Raw genomic sequence first — 18338 nt, 5'->3', positions numbered from 1 at the left:
CCTGCAAGAGTCGGGAGGAACTCGCAAGACACATTGAAAAAGCACACGTGGACCAACGTAAGGGCGAGGAATTCGCCTGCTTCTGGGCCGACTGCATCCGTCGCCGAAAGCCCTTCAATGCACGGTACAAGCTGCTCATCCATATGAGGGTTCACTCCGGGGAAAAGCCCAACAAGTGCATGGTGAGTTGGTATGACAAAGGAACAGATTTCATTGAGAAAAAGATAAATAGATTTAAAAAATGGTGATGTTTTGGTTGCAATTTCTACAGTTTGAAGGCTGCTCCAAAGCATTTTCCCGCCTGGAGAACCTGAAGATCCACCTGAGGAGCCACACTGGGGAGAAGCCGTACGTCTGCCAGCACCCGAGCTGCTTCAAGGCCTTCAGCAACTCCAGCGATCGCGCCAAGCACCAACGGACGCACCTCGACACGGTTGGTCAACTATTTATCATCCACAGCGTTTAACTGGTTCATTTCAGTTTAAAAAAAAAAGGGAAATTTGGCTTCCTGTAAGTTTAGGCAAAATAGCACATTTGTTCCAAACATGCTTCACACTTTGTTTGTAATCCGGTGAGAAATAATGGCACTATTAGCCGACATAAAACGGCCAACATGAGAAATTGTAGTAACAATAGTAATCATTTAAAAATAAAAATATATGTTTGAAGATCATTGCTGGAAATGTGCAAAGACCGAAAACTGGTTTTCACAGTTTGTTTTCCTAATATTTTGGGGGGCGCGGCTAAATTAGTACCTCTGACATAAATCACACTGGACCTTTTTATGTATCAGTGGTTTTCTGGTGCAACTGTGACTTGTAGTTAGCTAGCGAGCTATGCCTGCGCCGCGAGAATGCAACATGATCTCTTTGAATAGTCCACTGGTATGGCCTTTAGAGTGCTTTATTGTCGACCCCGAGTGTGCATACATTACACAGAGAAAGACTGAAAACTCGGGGGCATGGGGAGTAAAAACAAGCTAACAAAAATACAGACTTGACAGACAGTGGCTGTAAACGGCATTGGAGATGATGTCTGAGCCACAAGTATTCAGAATCCCTGGAAAGGAGATTTTGGTGACACATTTTTTAACTCGGAAACTCATTTTGTGCTAAACCATTAACAACAAGGACATGGACATGAACGTAGAACTGTGTGCAAAACTGCATCAGCACTCACACAACTCCTGCATAGTTGCCTGATTGGGCTCATTTTTAAAAATTGTGAAATCTCAATGCCCGCTGAGAATCGATGCCGTGAGCCACAATTATTTTTACAACTGCCGGCAAGCCATGAAGAGTGAGCATTGATCCGGCAAATGTTACACTAGTGAATTGTTGTAACAAAGCACAAGAGCCTCCACCCTCCTTCTTGTGGCTTCACGGAGGCAAGCTTGTTGCCGGGCGAATCAAGAGCTTGGAAAATAGATGGACACTTGCCCAAAAAAAAAAAGGCTCCTGTTGTCGTACTCTTCAGGTCATAAGTGAGCGTGCTTAGCGGGAGACTTGTTTGTTTTGATGACTCTAGAATGCCTGTTGCTCACAACACTCTTTCTTGAAGTATTCAGAGAAATTGAGGGAAATATGAATCTCCGGATCCCAATACCGTACCGCTGTTGTCCATTGCCATGTGAAGAGATGTGCATGCTGGATGTGGTTTAGCTTTAATGCTAGTTGATGACAAACATTTAAGCCTTGGTGGAGGTCTGCTCTCTCTCCAGTTTCAAAGGTAGACAACCCGTTTAGCCATTCCAGGTTAATTTTGAATGGTGACATTTTCTTTTGTCCTCATCAAGCATGTTGTTGTCTGCCACATGAAACCATCCGTTGCTGTTTTTTTTGGTCACAGAAGCCGTACGCCTGCCAAATCCCGGGCTGCACCAAACGCTACACCGACCCAAGCTCTCTGAGAAAACACGTCAAAACTCATTGGGCCAAAGGTGACCAGGAGGCTAAGGTATTGCACTGCGTTCATTTTGCTTGTATTCGTAGTGCGATATTTTTTTTCACACAGGTATTACGACTGAGAAAAGTAATACCTTACCTTTTTTTGACCCAAATATAATAAGCTGAAAAAGAATGACCTTTTTTTCCATCACACAAACAGTGACAAACAACGAAGTTTGTTTCTGTGGCTTTTTCAATGAAGCCAAATTGCCTCTCGTATGTATTAGGACCTAGAAAAGTAATAGCACACCTGTCCCAATCAAGCCGCAGATTTTGGCCTTTGGTGCAATGTCATCAGTTGTGACATTTCTCCCATATTTGCACCCATCTCCTTGAATCTTACAGATACGGACCACAGAACGGTGGGCACCCCCTACAAAAAATAAATAAAAAATAAGAAAACAAAAAAATAAAAAAGAGAGAGAGCAATGATGATGACATGTCAAATCGGTAAAATTACCGAATGAACAATACTGAGCTCTCCAGGAAAAAATAAAAAATACATTTTTAAAAAAAATTAATAAATAAAGAACGGTGGGCAGTGATGCAAGTCGTAGCTAACAATTTTGAGAAATGACAAACACCTTCCAGTCTGTCATTGCATGACGAACGGGTGTTTGCAGAATTAGCATGCCTCCGATCCAGAAGGATAAACTGGAGCATTACACGCACATACCCTGGAAGTTACAATGAGGGAGCCCATTGTTCTGTGCTATCTGGACCCCATTTGTTGTCTTTGGAGGCAAGTGACACGCTGAGAGGTTTTGTTGGTTTTAAGCACAACCACGTGTGAGCTCGCGTGCCGCAACATGCGCCAAGCTGCACTTTGAGGATTTGAGCCAAAAACCACACAGGATGAGGACCGGGAACCACATGGGAGTTGACCCTGAAACCGTAAAGGATTTGGACCATACAATGTGCACCACTAAGCACATGGTGTATGGATATGGAACCACATAGGATTTGGACTAGAAACCGTATGGAATGTGGATCAGGAACCACATTGAGTATGGATCTGGAACCATATGGAGCTTGTTCCAGAAAGGATTTAGACGATACACATATGAGTTGGACCAGGGACTACATAACGTGTGTACCTTTAATAGGGAGGTCAACCTTAAAAAAATCTTAACAATATGTTATATGTGACCTCACTAGTCTAAACATGACATTCTGATTCATATTACATTTGTGGAATATGAGTTTTGCAGCAAAATTCAGCACACCCGTAGTGAATTCCCTAGCAGAAGTGCAATTCTTCCAAAATGGCAACTTGAAACCAAAGTGGCTGATTTTCGGTTTAATTTTGGTCATGGATCCTTGAGAGTTAAAAAAAAAAAAAATCATTTTATTATTATTTTTTGCTTATGTATCTTGTTATAATGTCATGTCTAAAATATTAAGAGCTGCTTGGTGAAATTGGTGGCAAGGGCAATTTTTGTTAATTTTTTTTCCAGAGGACTTCTGAGTGAGTTTTTGAGTGAGAACAGGCGGTATATTTGTCGTAATAAAAACTAGGTATCAATACCAAGCCTTATTTCAAGGTATTGGTACTCACGACGGCGACGTGACTGTTTTACGATCAGGAACTAGTAATTAGAATATCAAATTGCCATTAATTTCATGCAATTTTATGGGAATATACTATATTGGTATATATATATATATATATATATATATAGGTCTTTCTTTTTAAATTACCTGTCATTGTTTCTTGTTGTTTTTTTTAATAACGATTTTTAGTATCAAAAGTACTGGTGGTATCAGTACTTGGTATCGGTATTGATGACTACTCAAGAGCTGAGTACTCGTACTGGTATCAGTCTGAAAAAAAAGTGGCATCAAACAGCAACCCCAACCAAAACCAATTATATATAGTTAATCAATTAATTGCTTTGCATATCCCTAATCAAAACATAAATGTGTTCAAAGACATGTTTTGTTGTGGCTCTAGATCAGATTAAGGGTACTTAAAGTGGAAGTCAACCTTAAACATTTCTTGACAATAATCTTATATGTGACCTCACTAGTCTAAACAGGACATGATTAATATTACATTTGTGAAATATGAGTTATGCAACAAAATCCAGCCGTTTTTATTCATCTCAGGGGGCGGCCATTTTGCCACTTGCTGTCGACTGAAGATGACATCACAGTTGCTCACAACTCACTTGTTTTCTGAAGCTGAGCTGTGATTGGTTGTTACCTGAAACCTGATCAACTGTGATGTCAAAATGGCCGCCTTCTGGATTTTGATACGTATTTAGACTAGTGGGGCTGCCTATAATAATGTTTTTTTTTTTTTTTTGGGGGGGGGGGGGGGTGACATCCCCTTTTTAACAAAAACTGAATTTGAACCTAAACCCACACTGGGACGAAGAAGAATTTGGACCGTGTTAAACGTAAAATTTGTACCTGGAACAAAATTGGATTTGAAATTGGTTACACATTGGATTTGGACCTAAACTACATACGGTTTAGACCCAAAAAAACACACCTGATATGGACCTGTAAACACATTGGATTTGGTTCAGAAATCATACTGCATTTGAACCTGGTCTCAAGTTTTCAGTCCAGGAGCCACAACCACATTCGGTTTAGGCAAAAGAGTTTAGACCTGGAACCACAAGTTGGAATTGTACAGGGTTTGTAGCTGGAGCCACACAGGTTTAGACCGTGAATCACATTGGATTTATGCCTGAAACACCATTGGATTTGGACCTGGAACCACACCTAATTTGGTTTTGTAACCACATGTACAACACTTGTTATAAACCCAAACTGTTTTATTGATACCTTTTGCCAAATCCATTTTTCATTTTCACAGGTTCACTTGTACTCGGTACCAGAATCGGACCTGTTGAACGGCTCATCTCTTCCGGGCTTAAACAACTTTCCAGGTGTACCACCTGTACACAACCTGCACAGCTCCCCCCACCAAACCCTTGTGGTTGACTAATACTCAACTGTGTCTCTTTCAGGTTCTTACACGCATGGAGGTAGCTTGGTGTCCGCGCCCCCCCAAGTGGACATCCACTATCTCTGCACGGAGGGAAACTTCCACGGGTTTGTGAAATGCTCCACTCCCTGTTTACTTTTTCTATTTTTGTTGTTGTTTACTTAAAATCTTAGTGTTCCGACATCTGGGGAGTTTGGATCCAGAAGTTCCACTGTGGTTCTGTTAAGTTTACATCCAAGTAAAACCGTCAAATCTGCTCCTCATTAAGTCAACTGGACTTCAGATGCTTTGGACACAGGAAGTGAGTAAGAACATGTCGTCCAATCAGATGCGAGTGGAGCTGGCCAGCCACCATCAGGCTGATTTATGAAGCTTCCAGCAACGCCAGGTCCCCCCTAAACCTCCCCCACCTCTAGGGACCCACAAGAAGGAACGCTCCATCGTCCATCCAAACCCCCGTTACGACCCCCCCACTGCATATCATCCCTGCAGTTGCTTTTCTTTTTGCACTTGGCAGCCTTCGGTTTCCATGTTGAGTCAGAGTGTTTGTGCACAGTCAGTACATTCCTGAAAATGCCCCTATAACCCCCCCCCCCCCACCCCCACCCCTTCCCAAGCTAAGGTGAAAAACGTATAATTATAGTAATAAGAACATTTTTCCACTGAAGAAGATATTTTTTTAGAGGTGTCAAAATTAGTGCGTTAATTTAAAGTTCCTTTAATGCCACCCCAAATTTTTTTTTATACACGATTAATGACTGCCCCTTACATGGAAAGCCTGTACTGAGGGAATTCCAGTCGCAACGCAGCAGACACATCCACTATATTATTATATTAAAAATATGCAGAATTTCACAATTTAGTTACTTCATGTGAAAGATTAGATAGCTCTTAATATGAAAAGAAAAATGCACCGAGCTGCCACCAATGTCTTCCAAATGCAACTATGCCATCTAGTGGCAGAAAAATTACCTCAATACAAATCAATATCACACTTATTTTTTTTACAGTACAGTACATCTTTTTAATTTTAACTTGATTTTATGAATTATTTTGAAATGACTGTCAATGACTAAAAAATGCAGCCATATTTTATTCTATTGGTTTAACATTTTTTCCACTTTCATGCTAACAAGAGTATGAAAACGTATTATATTGTACATTTTATTGTACATTTAGAACAGATTTAAAATTTGCAATTAATCGTGAGTAAGTCATGAAATGAATTGCGATTAAAAATTGTTATCACCTGACACCCTAATTTTTTTCTTTAATTCTTAAATATTTTGGAGGACCAACGTTTGTTTAGACCTATTGTCTAAATTGTGTCATTTCAGATACTACAAACGCTCTTAGAGGCTGCTTTTAGTAATGAGAGCAATCTACCTTAGAACTTTGTGAAATTTCTACATTTGGTCAATAACGACCCACGAAATGGACAAATGACCCCAAATGGACCCTTCAAACCACAATGCTACTTTCAGGCAGAGATTCTGGATACTTTTTTGTGGGTCAACTCATGATAAACATCGCTATTAAATTTCATGTAGCATTAGAACAGGGGTGGCCAAGTTCAACCCTCGAGAGCCACTATCCAGCCTGTTTTCCACGTCTCTCTCCTTCAGCGCAGCTGAATCTAATGATCAGCTCATCAGCAAGCTTAGTAGAAGCCCGGTAACGATCCTGATCATGAATCAGGTGTGTTAGTGGAGAGAAACATGGAAAACAGGCTGGATAGTGGCCTCTCGAGAAACCGAACTTGCCCACCCTTGCATTAGAGGATCTTCAACAAGCGACCCGTCATTTGGCCCCAGCCATGATTTCCCATTTGGGGGCGTTTGAATCACGTAGCAAACATGCGTCAGAGCGTCCGAAGCATCGTTAACTTCACCACATGACTTTTAGCAAGCACGAGGTCATCCAGGCATTCTAAACGTCAGACGTCAGAGCCTTCCCAGGAGATCCGTTTATGCAAGCAGCTTGGAACCAGGCCAAGATTCAACCAAACTACACTCACAATTACTTACTTACATTAGGACAGCTTGCATCTCTTACGAACGAGTGAGAAACCGAGAAGTATGTATGTGATTTTTAAAAAAAAGCTTTAAAAAAAAAGTTTCACCAATTAACACATCATTTGACAGATGTCCTTAACAGGACCCACGAAAAAAGTTTCAAAGTGTAAGTCAGCGCAAAATGTTTCTTTGCAATATGTTCAATGTGCCCCTAAACACTAATCTGATTAATACCATGTTTGTGGAAAATGAATGAAGCAGCAAAATACACCCGTTTTTATCCATCTCAGGGGGCAGCCATTTTGACATTTGCTGTCAGACTGAAAATGACACCACAGTTGCTCAGGGTTCAGGTTAACGATCAATCGCGGCTCACCTGTTTTCTAGGTTTGGTCATGTGACATTCACAAGCTCAAGCGTGATTGGTCGGAGCAACTGTGAAGGCAAAATGGCTGCCCTGAGATAGATAAAAATAGGTGGATTTTTGCTTAATTCATATTTCACAGATGCATAATCAATCAGAATGCCGTGTTTAAACTAGAGGGGCCAATAGAACATATTACAACTGTAAATATAATTTTTGGGTTGACTTCACCTTTAACTCATTCACTCCCAGCTATTTTGACTGGAGCAATCCCCTTCGCTCCCGGCTGTTTTTCTGGATTTTGACTGATTTTGCAAGGCCCACAGAATATTGTGTTCGATTGCTATAAAAACATGGAACCTACCAAAACAAAGATGAGAGTCTCTTTTTTCATCAGGAAGAAAAATATATTTGCAGCAATTAGCATTAGAATATAGCTATATAAGTTTCATCATTATTCAGAAATCTGTTTAAAACATTGGGGAAAACAGCTTGATGCAACATGGCCCTGGTTGATCTCTTATACTCTGCTGCCACCTGCTGGCCGTTTTTGTAGTAACCACCATTGCTTTAAGCGTTCTCTTCAGTTCAGAGACTGCATCCAAGCCTTCTGTATGCTTTAGCACAAAAGTTTTTGGGACCATGCCAATATTAAAAATAGAACGTTTTTATACGTTTTTGGGAGCAAATGAGTTAAGGAGCGTACCTGAAATCGAACAGGCAGCCATCCATTTTGCATTTAGTGAGATTTTTTTTTTTTTTTTAACTATTGCTGTGATTTATGTCGCATTTTGATTGACAGGAGGAACGCGCCGTTTACGACCTCAGATGATGCCCGACTGCAGCAACAACAAGGTAGTCATGGCAACCAGCCACCACAACAATACCAGGATCACAAATGCGGCTTCACTTCAGTTTGACTCCGCTTTGCTTTAGCGTTTCTCGGTGGACTCGTTGGGGAGAGGAGGGCGTCTCGGCCAGTCGTTGACGGAGGCTTTGTCGAACCTTCGGCATATTTCCCGCAAGCCTCAGCAGCGGCCCCTACAGGTAGGGCAAGTTCAATAAAAGGAAAGTACAATCAAAAGTGAATTCAGTGATTCTGTTGTGCACACTAGGGGAGCTCATACTGTACTTTGATAATCACTGGTTGAGTGCAAACAAGATTAGTCGTGGATACATGCTGCGTCACCAAGTCATATGAATCTGTATTCTCCCATCCTTCCAGGGTTTGACTTGATCCACGACCTGGGTGACGATGACTTCCTGTTCCACACAGGAGCTGTGGACCGCCGCCTCGGTCTCGTGGATGCCGTCTACCTGGACTCATGAACACTATGCCAAAAAAGCCCAGTAAAAACAAAAACAAATCCCCATATTTTTGGGGATCCGTTTTTGCAACCATTATGGTATTTTGGAATTTTCTTACGCAACTGCAGAAGGGGGATGGCTGTTATTTTCAGTGCCCAAAAAAATCCAAGAGCTGTTTCCTTCTCAATTTTGCCATTAAAAGCACTTTACCTGTTCTGCTCTCTATGTCAATAAAGTTGTTGCAACATGATAGGTTCAATTGGCAATTTAGGGATGTTGTGCTAACTTCAAGCCTTGAATAGCATTTTTATTTACAATTGTACAACTTGCAGAGCCTATCTATTCCTTGTCATTTTATTTTGTTGTAACGCTGCCACCTAGTGTACATATATATAATCATGGATAATATCCATTCATCCATTTTCCAAATCGCTTATCCTCACGAGGGTCACGGGTCAATTTAAGTCATTTATATGAAAAAAGAAAAAATAATAATTTTTTTCCCCTCAAACTTTTCTTTGAAAGGTGAAACTTTTTCTATAAATACAGCTTTATTTAAAAAAAAAAAAAGACTATTTCCTTCCAAAAGAATGACATTTTCTTGAATGTGTACAATGTAACAGATTTGTTTTTGCAAAGAAATAATAATAAAAAGTATATATATATACATATATATATAAACAAACAAAAAAAGAAGATCCCCCCCAAAAGGTGGTTATTTTTATTTGAATGATAAGTGTGGGGTGGGGTTCTTGAAATATTTTTTTTCTCAGTAGATCTTCACATTTCCCCCCCTAAGAAATTTACCTTTTCTTTCCCCCTTTAAATGTATATTTTAAAAGCCTTTCACTCTCAAATAATTGACTTTTCTTAAAAAAATAAAAAATAAAAACTCTTAAAATAACACGTTCTCTTGATAAATATGACCACTATCACTAAAATTCATACCTTATTTTTTTTAATTAAAAAATATTTTTGAAAAACGCATCTTCCTTGAAAAATACAACCTTTTTTTCTAATTTCCAACTTATCTAATTTACCACCCCACCCCATACTCAGTCAGTACTTTGGCTAATGACCACCACCATCATCTTCATCATCTTCATCATCATAATGTTCTTAAATGGAATTTTAGCCGTTTCCGTTTGTGGCACAAGCTTGTTCTTTTCCGATTTTGCAGCGCTCACAATTTGTACTCTTGGTTCTTTTGAACATCTTATTTCACATTCTAAAGCAGTTGTTTCATCAAGTCTTGATGAAAGTAATGGACGCCACAGGATATGTCTCCATATTGCAACACTTCCATAACGTCACATTTCAATTTGGATTTTCTTGTGTACGCACAGAGATGTTTACATTAACTTTACAAAACAGTTGTTTTTTTTATCTCAATAAACAATGTTCATATATCAGTGTCAACGTGTTCCTTCTTTGGTTGTTAAATTTGGTTTTCATTTCAAGTAAATGTAAAATGTTAATGATTACCATGTGAAACAGCGGCAGTGGAGTTTCCAGTTGCCTTTTTTTTTGTTTGTTTGGTTGAACTTCCCCTACAAAAGTGTCAGGAAGTGGTCTCACATCTTAGAGTTGTCGGTCGTACACAAGCAGCAAAAACAGGTAAGAGCCGCACTTTCTCACCATCAATAATTTCATCAAATCACATAATCTTTTTCATTAGGGGATTAAAGTACATTAAAGATTATTTTTAACTCATTCATTGCCATTGACGGCTATAGACGTCAAAAATTCATTTGAACTATTATTATAGTATGAAAACCTATATAAAAAAAATTATTGTACATTAAGAACAGATGTAAAATTTGTGATTAATTGTGAGTTAACTAGAGAAGTCATGCGATTAATTACAATGAAAAAATTGAATCGCCTGATGTCCCTAATTTTTAACAATCTTTTCTCTTCTTTTTTTTCTTTTTTAAATTGCATCAGGTGATTAGCATTTTTAATTGTAATTAATCGCATGACTTTAATAGTTCTAGATTTTCATACTCTTGTTAACAAAAGTGGAAAAAAATGTTAAACTAATAAAAATGGTCAAAATGAAGTTCTGATGTCTTTAGCCGTCAACGGCAGTGAATGAGTTAGTGTTTTGTGTCCAACATGTACTGTATAAACTGTTTTTCTTAGTCAATTTATTTTATTAATATTATGTTATTTTTTTAAACATGTGTTTATATATATATATATATATATATATATATATACATATATATATACACACACATATATATACACACATTGTATACATATTATTTTATTTTTGTTAACATGTGAATGAATAAAATATATTACACAACCATAAAAGTAAAAACAATGTATAATATTAAGTTAGTACTTTAGTTATGCACCCTATAGTTCTTTTTTATTTATTTATCTGCTCTTGAATGCATCTTTGGCTCTAAAGTCTGAAAAGAGAGATATAATATTAGTGCATATAAATGCTGGAATGCATGTGCAAAAAATTGCTTATTTAGCAAAATTACTTTGTATGAATAAAATCCATTACATTTCTCGATGATTTAATATACTTATTCTAAATAAAACACTTTTTAAAAAATCTATCAACGCACCTTTCCTGCCAAACGCCAATGTTTGCCAGTGACTTTGAATGTGTCTTTACACTCAACAACCTTTTTTTTTTTTTTTTTTATCTTCAGGACATTTATATTCTCAATTTTGTTTTTGTTTTTAAACTGAGGGATAATAATAAATACATAATAAATATAATTGTCTAATTAGAGTATATAGGGACTTGAGAAAAGAATAAAGTGCAAGATTTCAGGGGACTTTTGCAACTTTTGTAACCTGGCGACGTGATGCAACACAGGCTTGACCAACCATGTTTCACATCCTTTAAGTGTTATTAAAAAAAATAATAATTATTCTACTCAGACCACTTCAACTTCAAAATAGTCAGTCCATTTAGCTTAATGCTGACATGCAATGGGAAACCTCATTGACATGCTAACAATTAGCGTTGATTTGTGTTTTTGAAACGGTTTAAGCAACAGATATTTGCACACAACCATAGCAACTTCAAGTTTCCCGTTCTACATTTCAAATTCAATTAATTCCACATTTCAGTTCACCGCCAGCTCTTCAACATTCACACGCAATTTAATTCCGTACTTTCGATTTCAAATCCTCACGTACAGTTTTTACAATGACAATAGCATTCAAAGAAAAATGTGCTAATCAATGTTTTTTTGGGGGGGGTCAATTTTTCATAACTAGAATGTCGGATCAAGGTGAGACGATGTTCGAGCCCCCAGGTTCCGATTTGTCCGTTCAACAAACACCGCCACCGTACGAAGAACCGGTGCAGCAAGAGCCGCCGCCCTACTCCCATGACTTATTGGAGGATGGCGAGACCAAAGGTGAAACGGCGGGATGCGACGTGACAGAGGGCGAGCAGTCCTGCCCCGATACCAAAGCTGAGGGTCAGTCGGAGGAGGTCGCGCTGGCCGAGACGTCGGCTTTCGATGACAAGACTGTCAGGAGGGCGTTTGTTCGCAAGGTTGGTGACGCGCCAGAAGTTTAGCCTGGAATGGCGCTAGTGACAAAAAGTCAGAAAAGTGTTGGAATTGTCTGACAATTAAAGGCTAGGAAAGTCACTTGCATAACTTTCTTTTCCATTCAACAATACTATTTGATTAGTAAGAAAAAATTACCAATTTATTCTCAGAAGATTACAAACTTTTCTCTCTCTAAAAAAAAAAACAACTCATGATACTACGAATTGTTCTGTTTGTGTAAGATTACCATTTTTTCTTACATTCACATTTGTGTATATATATATATATATATATATATATATATATATATACATACATACATACATTATATATATATATATATATATATACATACATTATATATATATATATATTAGGGGTGTGCCCCAAAAAATTGATTCTCATAAGAATCGCCATTCTCATTTAGGACGATTCAGAATCGATTTTAAATGTCCCAAAATCGATTTTATTTAAATTATTTTATATTGTCTTGCCTTTGTCTGTGTGCGCCTTTATTTGGAGCGCTGTTCATGTTGTACCTGGTTTGGCCACTGAGGGGCAGTGTGGTTCCACGCGGTCTAATACACTGTTAAGTTGTAGCCAATTTATAGAGTAGAAGGAAAAAGTCACGATCAAGTTATTCCAATAAAAAATGTTTTTGCGCAGTGTGGAGCCGTTCTTGTGAGTGATAAAAGTGCCGCGAGTAGCGCGCTAATTAGCATTAGCGAGTCAGACGAGTAGATCATTACAATTCCTTGCACATCTATAGATTGAAGCAAAAATCATTGTCAATCAAATCATTTTGAATAAAAAATCGTTCTTAAACGAAAATCGATTCTGAATCGAATTGCATACTCAATATAATATACGCATATATATATGTATATATGTTTTTTTTTTTAACTACAACAAAATATATGACTGATTGAATGGGTGTCTCCGATGTAGGTGTTCTGCATCCTGACGGTGCAGCTGGTGTTCACGTTCAGCGTGGTGTCCGTGTTCACCTTCTCGAAGGTGGTGAAGAAGGCGGTGCAGAAGAACATTTGGGTCTACGTCAGCTCCTTCATCATCTTCGCCGTTGTCTGCATCGCCCTCAACTGTGCCAAGTCCCTCCGCCGCAAATACCCCTGGAACATCATCGGTCTGGTGTGTGTGCCACCCCCCACCCCTCACCCCTGAAGGCCTAATATATAGTACCCCAAAGATTGGTTATGGTGTTCCTCAGGGATCAACTCAAGAGCCCCCGTTATTCTCCTTTATTGCCTTTTTCAACCCCATGGGTTTGTCAAATGAATAGCAATGTCATTATCGACATTTACCACTGGTATCCTCTCTAGGTTAATGTTTTTAAAAAGTGTTTCAAATTTGGGTTTGAAGCCTACATTAAAGTTTTTAACCATGGTTAAGCTGCCAAGCAAGATTCAGGGTTCAAGCCAATGTGTTTTTTTTGTCATATCCTCAGACCATAGTGACGCTGAGCCTATCATACGTGGTGGGCACCATGGCATCCTACCATGACACCCGCGCCGTCATCATCACCATGGCGACCACCTTGGCTATCTCCCTCACCATCATCGCCTTCTCGGCGCAGGTCAGGTTTGACCCGCGACATTTGTAAGACAATCTCATTGTGACGGGACTGATTCCTCCACACACAGACACGCTATGACTTCTCCTGCTGCTACGGCCTGCTGCTCATCCTAGTGGTGGACTTGGTGATGTTCGGCGTGTTCAGCAGCTTCTACTACACGCACATACCTCAGGTTTGCTACGGCTGCTTGGGTGCTCTGGTGTATTCTCTGGTAAGAACTGCAGCGACTCGACGTAACGTATCGAAGTCGGGTTGCAAGCATGGATTAGCATTTCAAGTTTGGGTAGGAAGTGTATTGATGCAACATGTTCAGGGACGCGTCCTCAGTTACTTCAAATTTCAAATTCAAATGAATAGTTCAAACTAGGGTTAGGTTTTCAAATTGGGGTTAGGGTTTCATGAGTATTTTTTCCTTTCTTTTAACTAGGATGAGTTTCAAATTAAGGTTTGTACCATGAGATAGGATTTCAAATGAAGTTATCAAGACTGACTGTGTCTTTAAAGTGAGGTTTAAAACAAGAGTTGGGGTTTCAAATTAAGGTGTCAAGGCTGGGTTAGGTTATGGTTTAAAGGTCAGGTTTTAAACAAGAGTTGTGGTTTAAAATTTAGGTTTGGCTGGATTTACTATTAGGCTTTCAGTCCAGAATTAGGGTTTCAAAGTCAGCTTTCAAGTCTGGATGGGGTATTTAAAAAAAAAAAAACAGTTTCAAGACAGGTTTAGGATTTTAAATTGGGATTAGGGTTTGAAAGAAGTTTCAAAGGGGTGTAAAACAAGGTTAATTTAAGTCAGATTTCAAATTAGGCTTTGAAGACAGGGTTTGGTTTTGAATTAACATTGCAAGGTTATGGGTCCAAGTAGTATTTGGCTTTCAAATTAGGGTTTCAATACAGGGGTGGAATTTAAAATTAGGGTATAAATTTTCTTGACAATATGTTCTATGCAGACCCTCTAGTCTAAATATGGTATTCTGGTGAATATGCAAATATGAGTTCAGCAGCAAAATGCAGCAGTTTTTATCAATATCAGAAGGCAGCCATTTTGCCACTTCTTGTTGAGTTAAAATGACATAAGAGTTGCTCAGGTTTCAAGTAACAACCAATCACAGCTCAGTTTCAGAAAACAGGGGAGCTGTGATTGGTCGTTGCCTGAGCAACTGATGTCGTCTTCAGTCGACAGAAAGTGGCAAATTGGCCGCCCCCTGCGGTGGATAAAAATGGCTGGATTTTGTTGCATAACTTATATTTCACAAATGTAATATTAATCAGAATGTCATGTTTAGACTAGTCAGGTTACATATTATTATCAAGAAATGTTTATGGTTGACTTCCCCTTTAAAACATGGTTTGGGTTTCAAAGTATGATTTCAAATTAGGATGTGAAATCAGACTCTGGGTTTCAAAACAGGGTTTAAGATTAAAGTTAGGGTTTCAAAATAGATATTCAAGCCTGGATTTGAGTTTCAAACTCGGTTTAAAATGATGGTTTCCAATGATGGTTTGAAGTGCGACCTAACAACTTTCCCGGCTTGCCGTTGTTTTCCTGGCTCAGTTCCTGATGTTCGACTGCCAGCTGATGATGGGTGTGCTGAGCTACCGCCTGGACCCCGAGGAGTACGTCAGCGCAGCTCTCATCATCTACCTGGATGTCATGCTTATCTTCATCTACCTGATGGGGAGGCACTGACACCCTCCGAAAACGACTCAGCCTTCTGCCGATCATCTGTTCTGCTTCTCTTCCTGCTTCTCAACAGTCATTATAGCATTTGTCAACGCATCACAGGCAGACATTTTGTGGCTCTGAATGAAAACGGTCTAATTGTTCATCAACAGCAAATGTGCCATTCAAATCTCATTTTTGAGCTTCTATTTTATGTCAATTAATAATCTATTTTTTTGAAAATGATTTTTACATCAAAGTATAGTGGTTTTCAAAGTAGGGTTTCAAACTAGGGTCAGAGTTTGAATGGAATGTTTCAAGACAGGCTTATTATTTCAAGACTGGGAAACTAGAGTTTAGGTTTCCAATTTGGGTTTTAAACCTGGGTTAGGGTTTTAAACCTGGATTAGGGTTGTGGGTTAGGTTTAAGAGTTTTTAAATCCGGTTTCCAGTCTGGTGCGGTGTGCAAAATTGGTTTCAACTGAAGGTTTGAAGCCAGGGTCAGGAATTCAAATTTAGATTTTGAGCCAGAATTCTGATTTAAAGTTAGGGCTTGAATGTCAGATTACAAGCCTAGATTACAGTTTAATATTTGGTTAAAGTTTCAAGCGAAAATTTGAAGTCTGGGTTAGGAATTCAAAGTAAGGTTCCACGCCTCTGTTTTCCGGTTAGGGTTTCAAGCCTGGGTAAAGGGCTTCCAATTTAGGTTTCAAGCCTGGGTTAGGATTTCAAGATAGGGGTTACAGTTCCAAGCCTCTGTGTTAAGGTTTCAAACTATGGTTAGTGTTTCAAGACAAGATTAGTATTTCAAAGTCAGGTTTCAAGGCTGTATTTGGGTTTAAATACAGGATTAAGGTTTTAAGACTACATTTTAAGTAGTGATGCACCGAATATTCGGCTACCGAAAATGTTTGGCCGAAAATGGCATTCGGCCGAAATAAAATTAAAGCCGAAAGAATATGGCTGAAATAGGATGTTGTGGTGACGCAAGCCAAAAACCGCTGCAAGCAAGCGTCTGTTTGAATTAAACAGCGAACGTGGGGGTGAGTGTCCGCCTCACTTCTCACTGGCTTTTACCGTGTGAGTTTGCATCGCAGCAGTTCCCGGGGTCAATGCGCGCACCGGAGGAAAGGGCCGTCGCTTGATGTACAACATTTAGGCGGGTCGGAAAAAGACAGAACTGCCGTGTACTGCACTACGGGTGAGCCACTCTTCCTCCTGCAACGCCTTCCCTTTTTTTTTTTTTTTAAGAGCCCCTCGAACGCTTCCACTTTTTCACCGACATCCCGGTGGCCGTGCTAAATACTTTAGCTAATGCTAGCACTATTGCTATCAACAGTTTTAAACACGGAAACACTTACCGCTATCTCCGGGTGGCAACAGACCTGTACAGGACGCCAAGTGTGACTTTGCAGTCCGTTCCTAAAGCCGATTATCTGGTGCGAACAAATTATTATTATTATTATTTTTTTAAACGTTGGTAAATATGGGAATGTGCAGATTTAAAGTGCGTCGCACCCTGTCCCGCTGCACGCATCCGTACCCGCCTGTGCAAACTATTTTGACTATTAAGTGCAATCGCACCGCCAGAAAATGCTCAACCCTCGTTTGGTGTTTAATGTACCATCAGCCAACATGTCTGCGGTGTGGGCACATTTCAATTTATATTGTGCTTGGTTAAACTGCTAGTGCTAAATAAATATTTTATAATAATATTTTAATTTTAATTCATTATAATAAAGTATATATATATAGTAAAAATTGGCATAATTTTTTGGGGGCGTTTCTGTTTTCGGCCAAGCTTTTTTTATTTTCGATTTTGGCCAAAAATTTTCATTTCAGTGCATCCCTAATTTTAAGATTTCAAGGAACAGGAGTAGGGTGGGGTGTTCAATCTAGCGTTAGGGTTAAAAATTAAGGTATCCCCCCCTATTTTTTTTTTTTTTAATGCACCACATACACTCACTGTCATGTCTGGGAGGCAGGGGGATCGGAGCGGGGGGGGGTATCATTTCCCTCTGCTCCATCTCACCTGCTCCCAATTTTAATGCACCACACACACACACACACACACACACACACACACTTGTATGGTGCTCCCATCTCCCCTTCTGCCCCCGGTGTTCGGTCCCACCACGCGGCTGGAGGTGGGGTGGGCGCGGGTGCCTTCCCCGCTCCGCTGTCCGGCCCCTCTCCGGCACCGATGCCTGGGTACGGGGGATCCCCGGGGTTTGGGGGTCGGGGGGGCTGGTGGTCGGTGGGGGTGGGGTCGGGTGGGGCGGCGGCTTGGTTGGGGAATGGGGGGGGGGGGGTTGTATGGGGACGGCTGGGACTGGGTTGTGGTGAGCGGCGGGGGTGGATGGGGGGGGCGGGTGGTGGTGGCTGTGGGCCAGTGGGGTGCCTGGCGGGCCTCCTGTGCCAGTTCCAGTTGTTGGACTCAGCCGTTACAAAATTTTACTGGAATTAAAAAAAAAAGCAAAGATTAGTCTATCTACTCTTCAGAAAAGTAAATCCAAAGGTGGTCTAGAGGCACCAAATTTTATGTACTACTATATAGCTAACCAGCTACAATATATCGTTCTATGGGCACAACCCAACAAAGACACTAACTGTTGGTTGGAACTAGAACAGAAGGATTGTAATAACCTCAGACTTCGAGATTTACTCTTTATTACAACATCGATTAAGCGACATAATTGTTTTAAAAACCCAATGATTTCCGCCACCCTGACTGCCTGGTGGAAGGCACTAGAATTGACAAAAGCCCAAGTGGAACCCTGTGGGCTTTCTCCCCTATGGCATAACCCCGACTTTCAACTTAACAACCAACCGTTTCATTTAGCTGTGTGGGAGCAGAAAGGAATTACACATCTCCACCATCTCTTCTCAGATAATATGTTTATATCATATACATCCTTGCTCCAAAAATATAAAATAAAAAACGGAAATTTTTTACATTATC

The 18338-nt window shown here is 39.8% G+C and overlaps 1 protein-coding gene and 1 long non-coding RNA gene across 3 annotated transcripts; both read left to right on the top strand.

Annotated features, from left to right (window-relative positions):
- The first annotated feature begins 1917 nt into the window (after positions 1-1917).
- Positions 1918-8733, top strand: LOC144044639 (uncharacterized). 2 transcript variants are annotated; one of them, XR_013291315.1, is made up of 6 exons: positions 1918-1956; positions 4774-4846; positions 4928-5012; positions 8087-8139; positions 8221-8331; positions 8510-8733. It is a non-coding gene; the product is annotated as an uncharacterized LOC144044639 (long non-coding RNA). The 2 variants fall into 2 exon arrangements; XR_013291316.1 differs by lacking the exons at positions 1918-1956; positions 4774-4846; positions 4928-5012 and adding an exon at positions 6690-6981.
- A 1429-nt stretch (positions 8734-10162) lies between these two features.
- Positions 10163-17611, top strand: LOC144044986 (protein lifeguard 1). The gene is made up of 6 exons (XM_077559739.1): positions 10163-10209; positions 11845-12127; positions 13074-13274; positions 13591-13719; positions 13787-13930; positions 15269-17611. Exons 2-6 carry the CDS (start codon positions 11846-11848, stop codon positions 15401-15403), a joined length of 891 nt encoding a protein of 296 aa, XP_077415865.1. The 5' UTR covers positions 10163-10209; position 11845; the 3' UTR covers positions 15404-17611.
- Positions 17612-18338: the final 727 nt, after the last annotated feature.

This window comes from Vanacampus margaritifer, chromosome 2 (assembly GCF_051991255.1).
Source record: "Vanacampus margaritifer isolate UIUO_Vmar chromosome 2, RoL_Vmar_1.0, whole genome shotgun sequence".
NCBI classification, from domain to species: domain Eukaryota; kingdom Metazoa; phylum Chordata; class Actinopteri; order Syngnathiformes; family Syngnathidae; genus Vanacampus; species Vanacampus margaritifer.
This window is presented reverse-complemented; position numbering and strand designations above follow the sequence as displayed.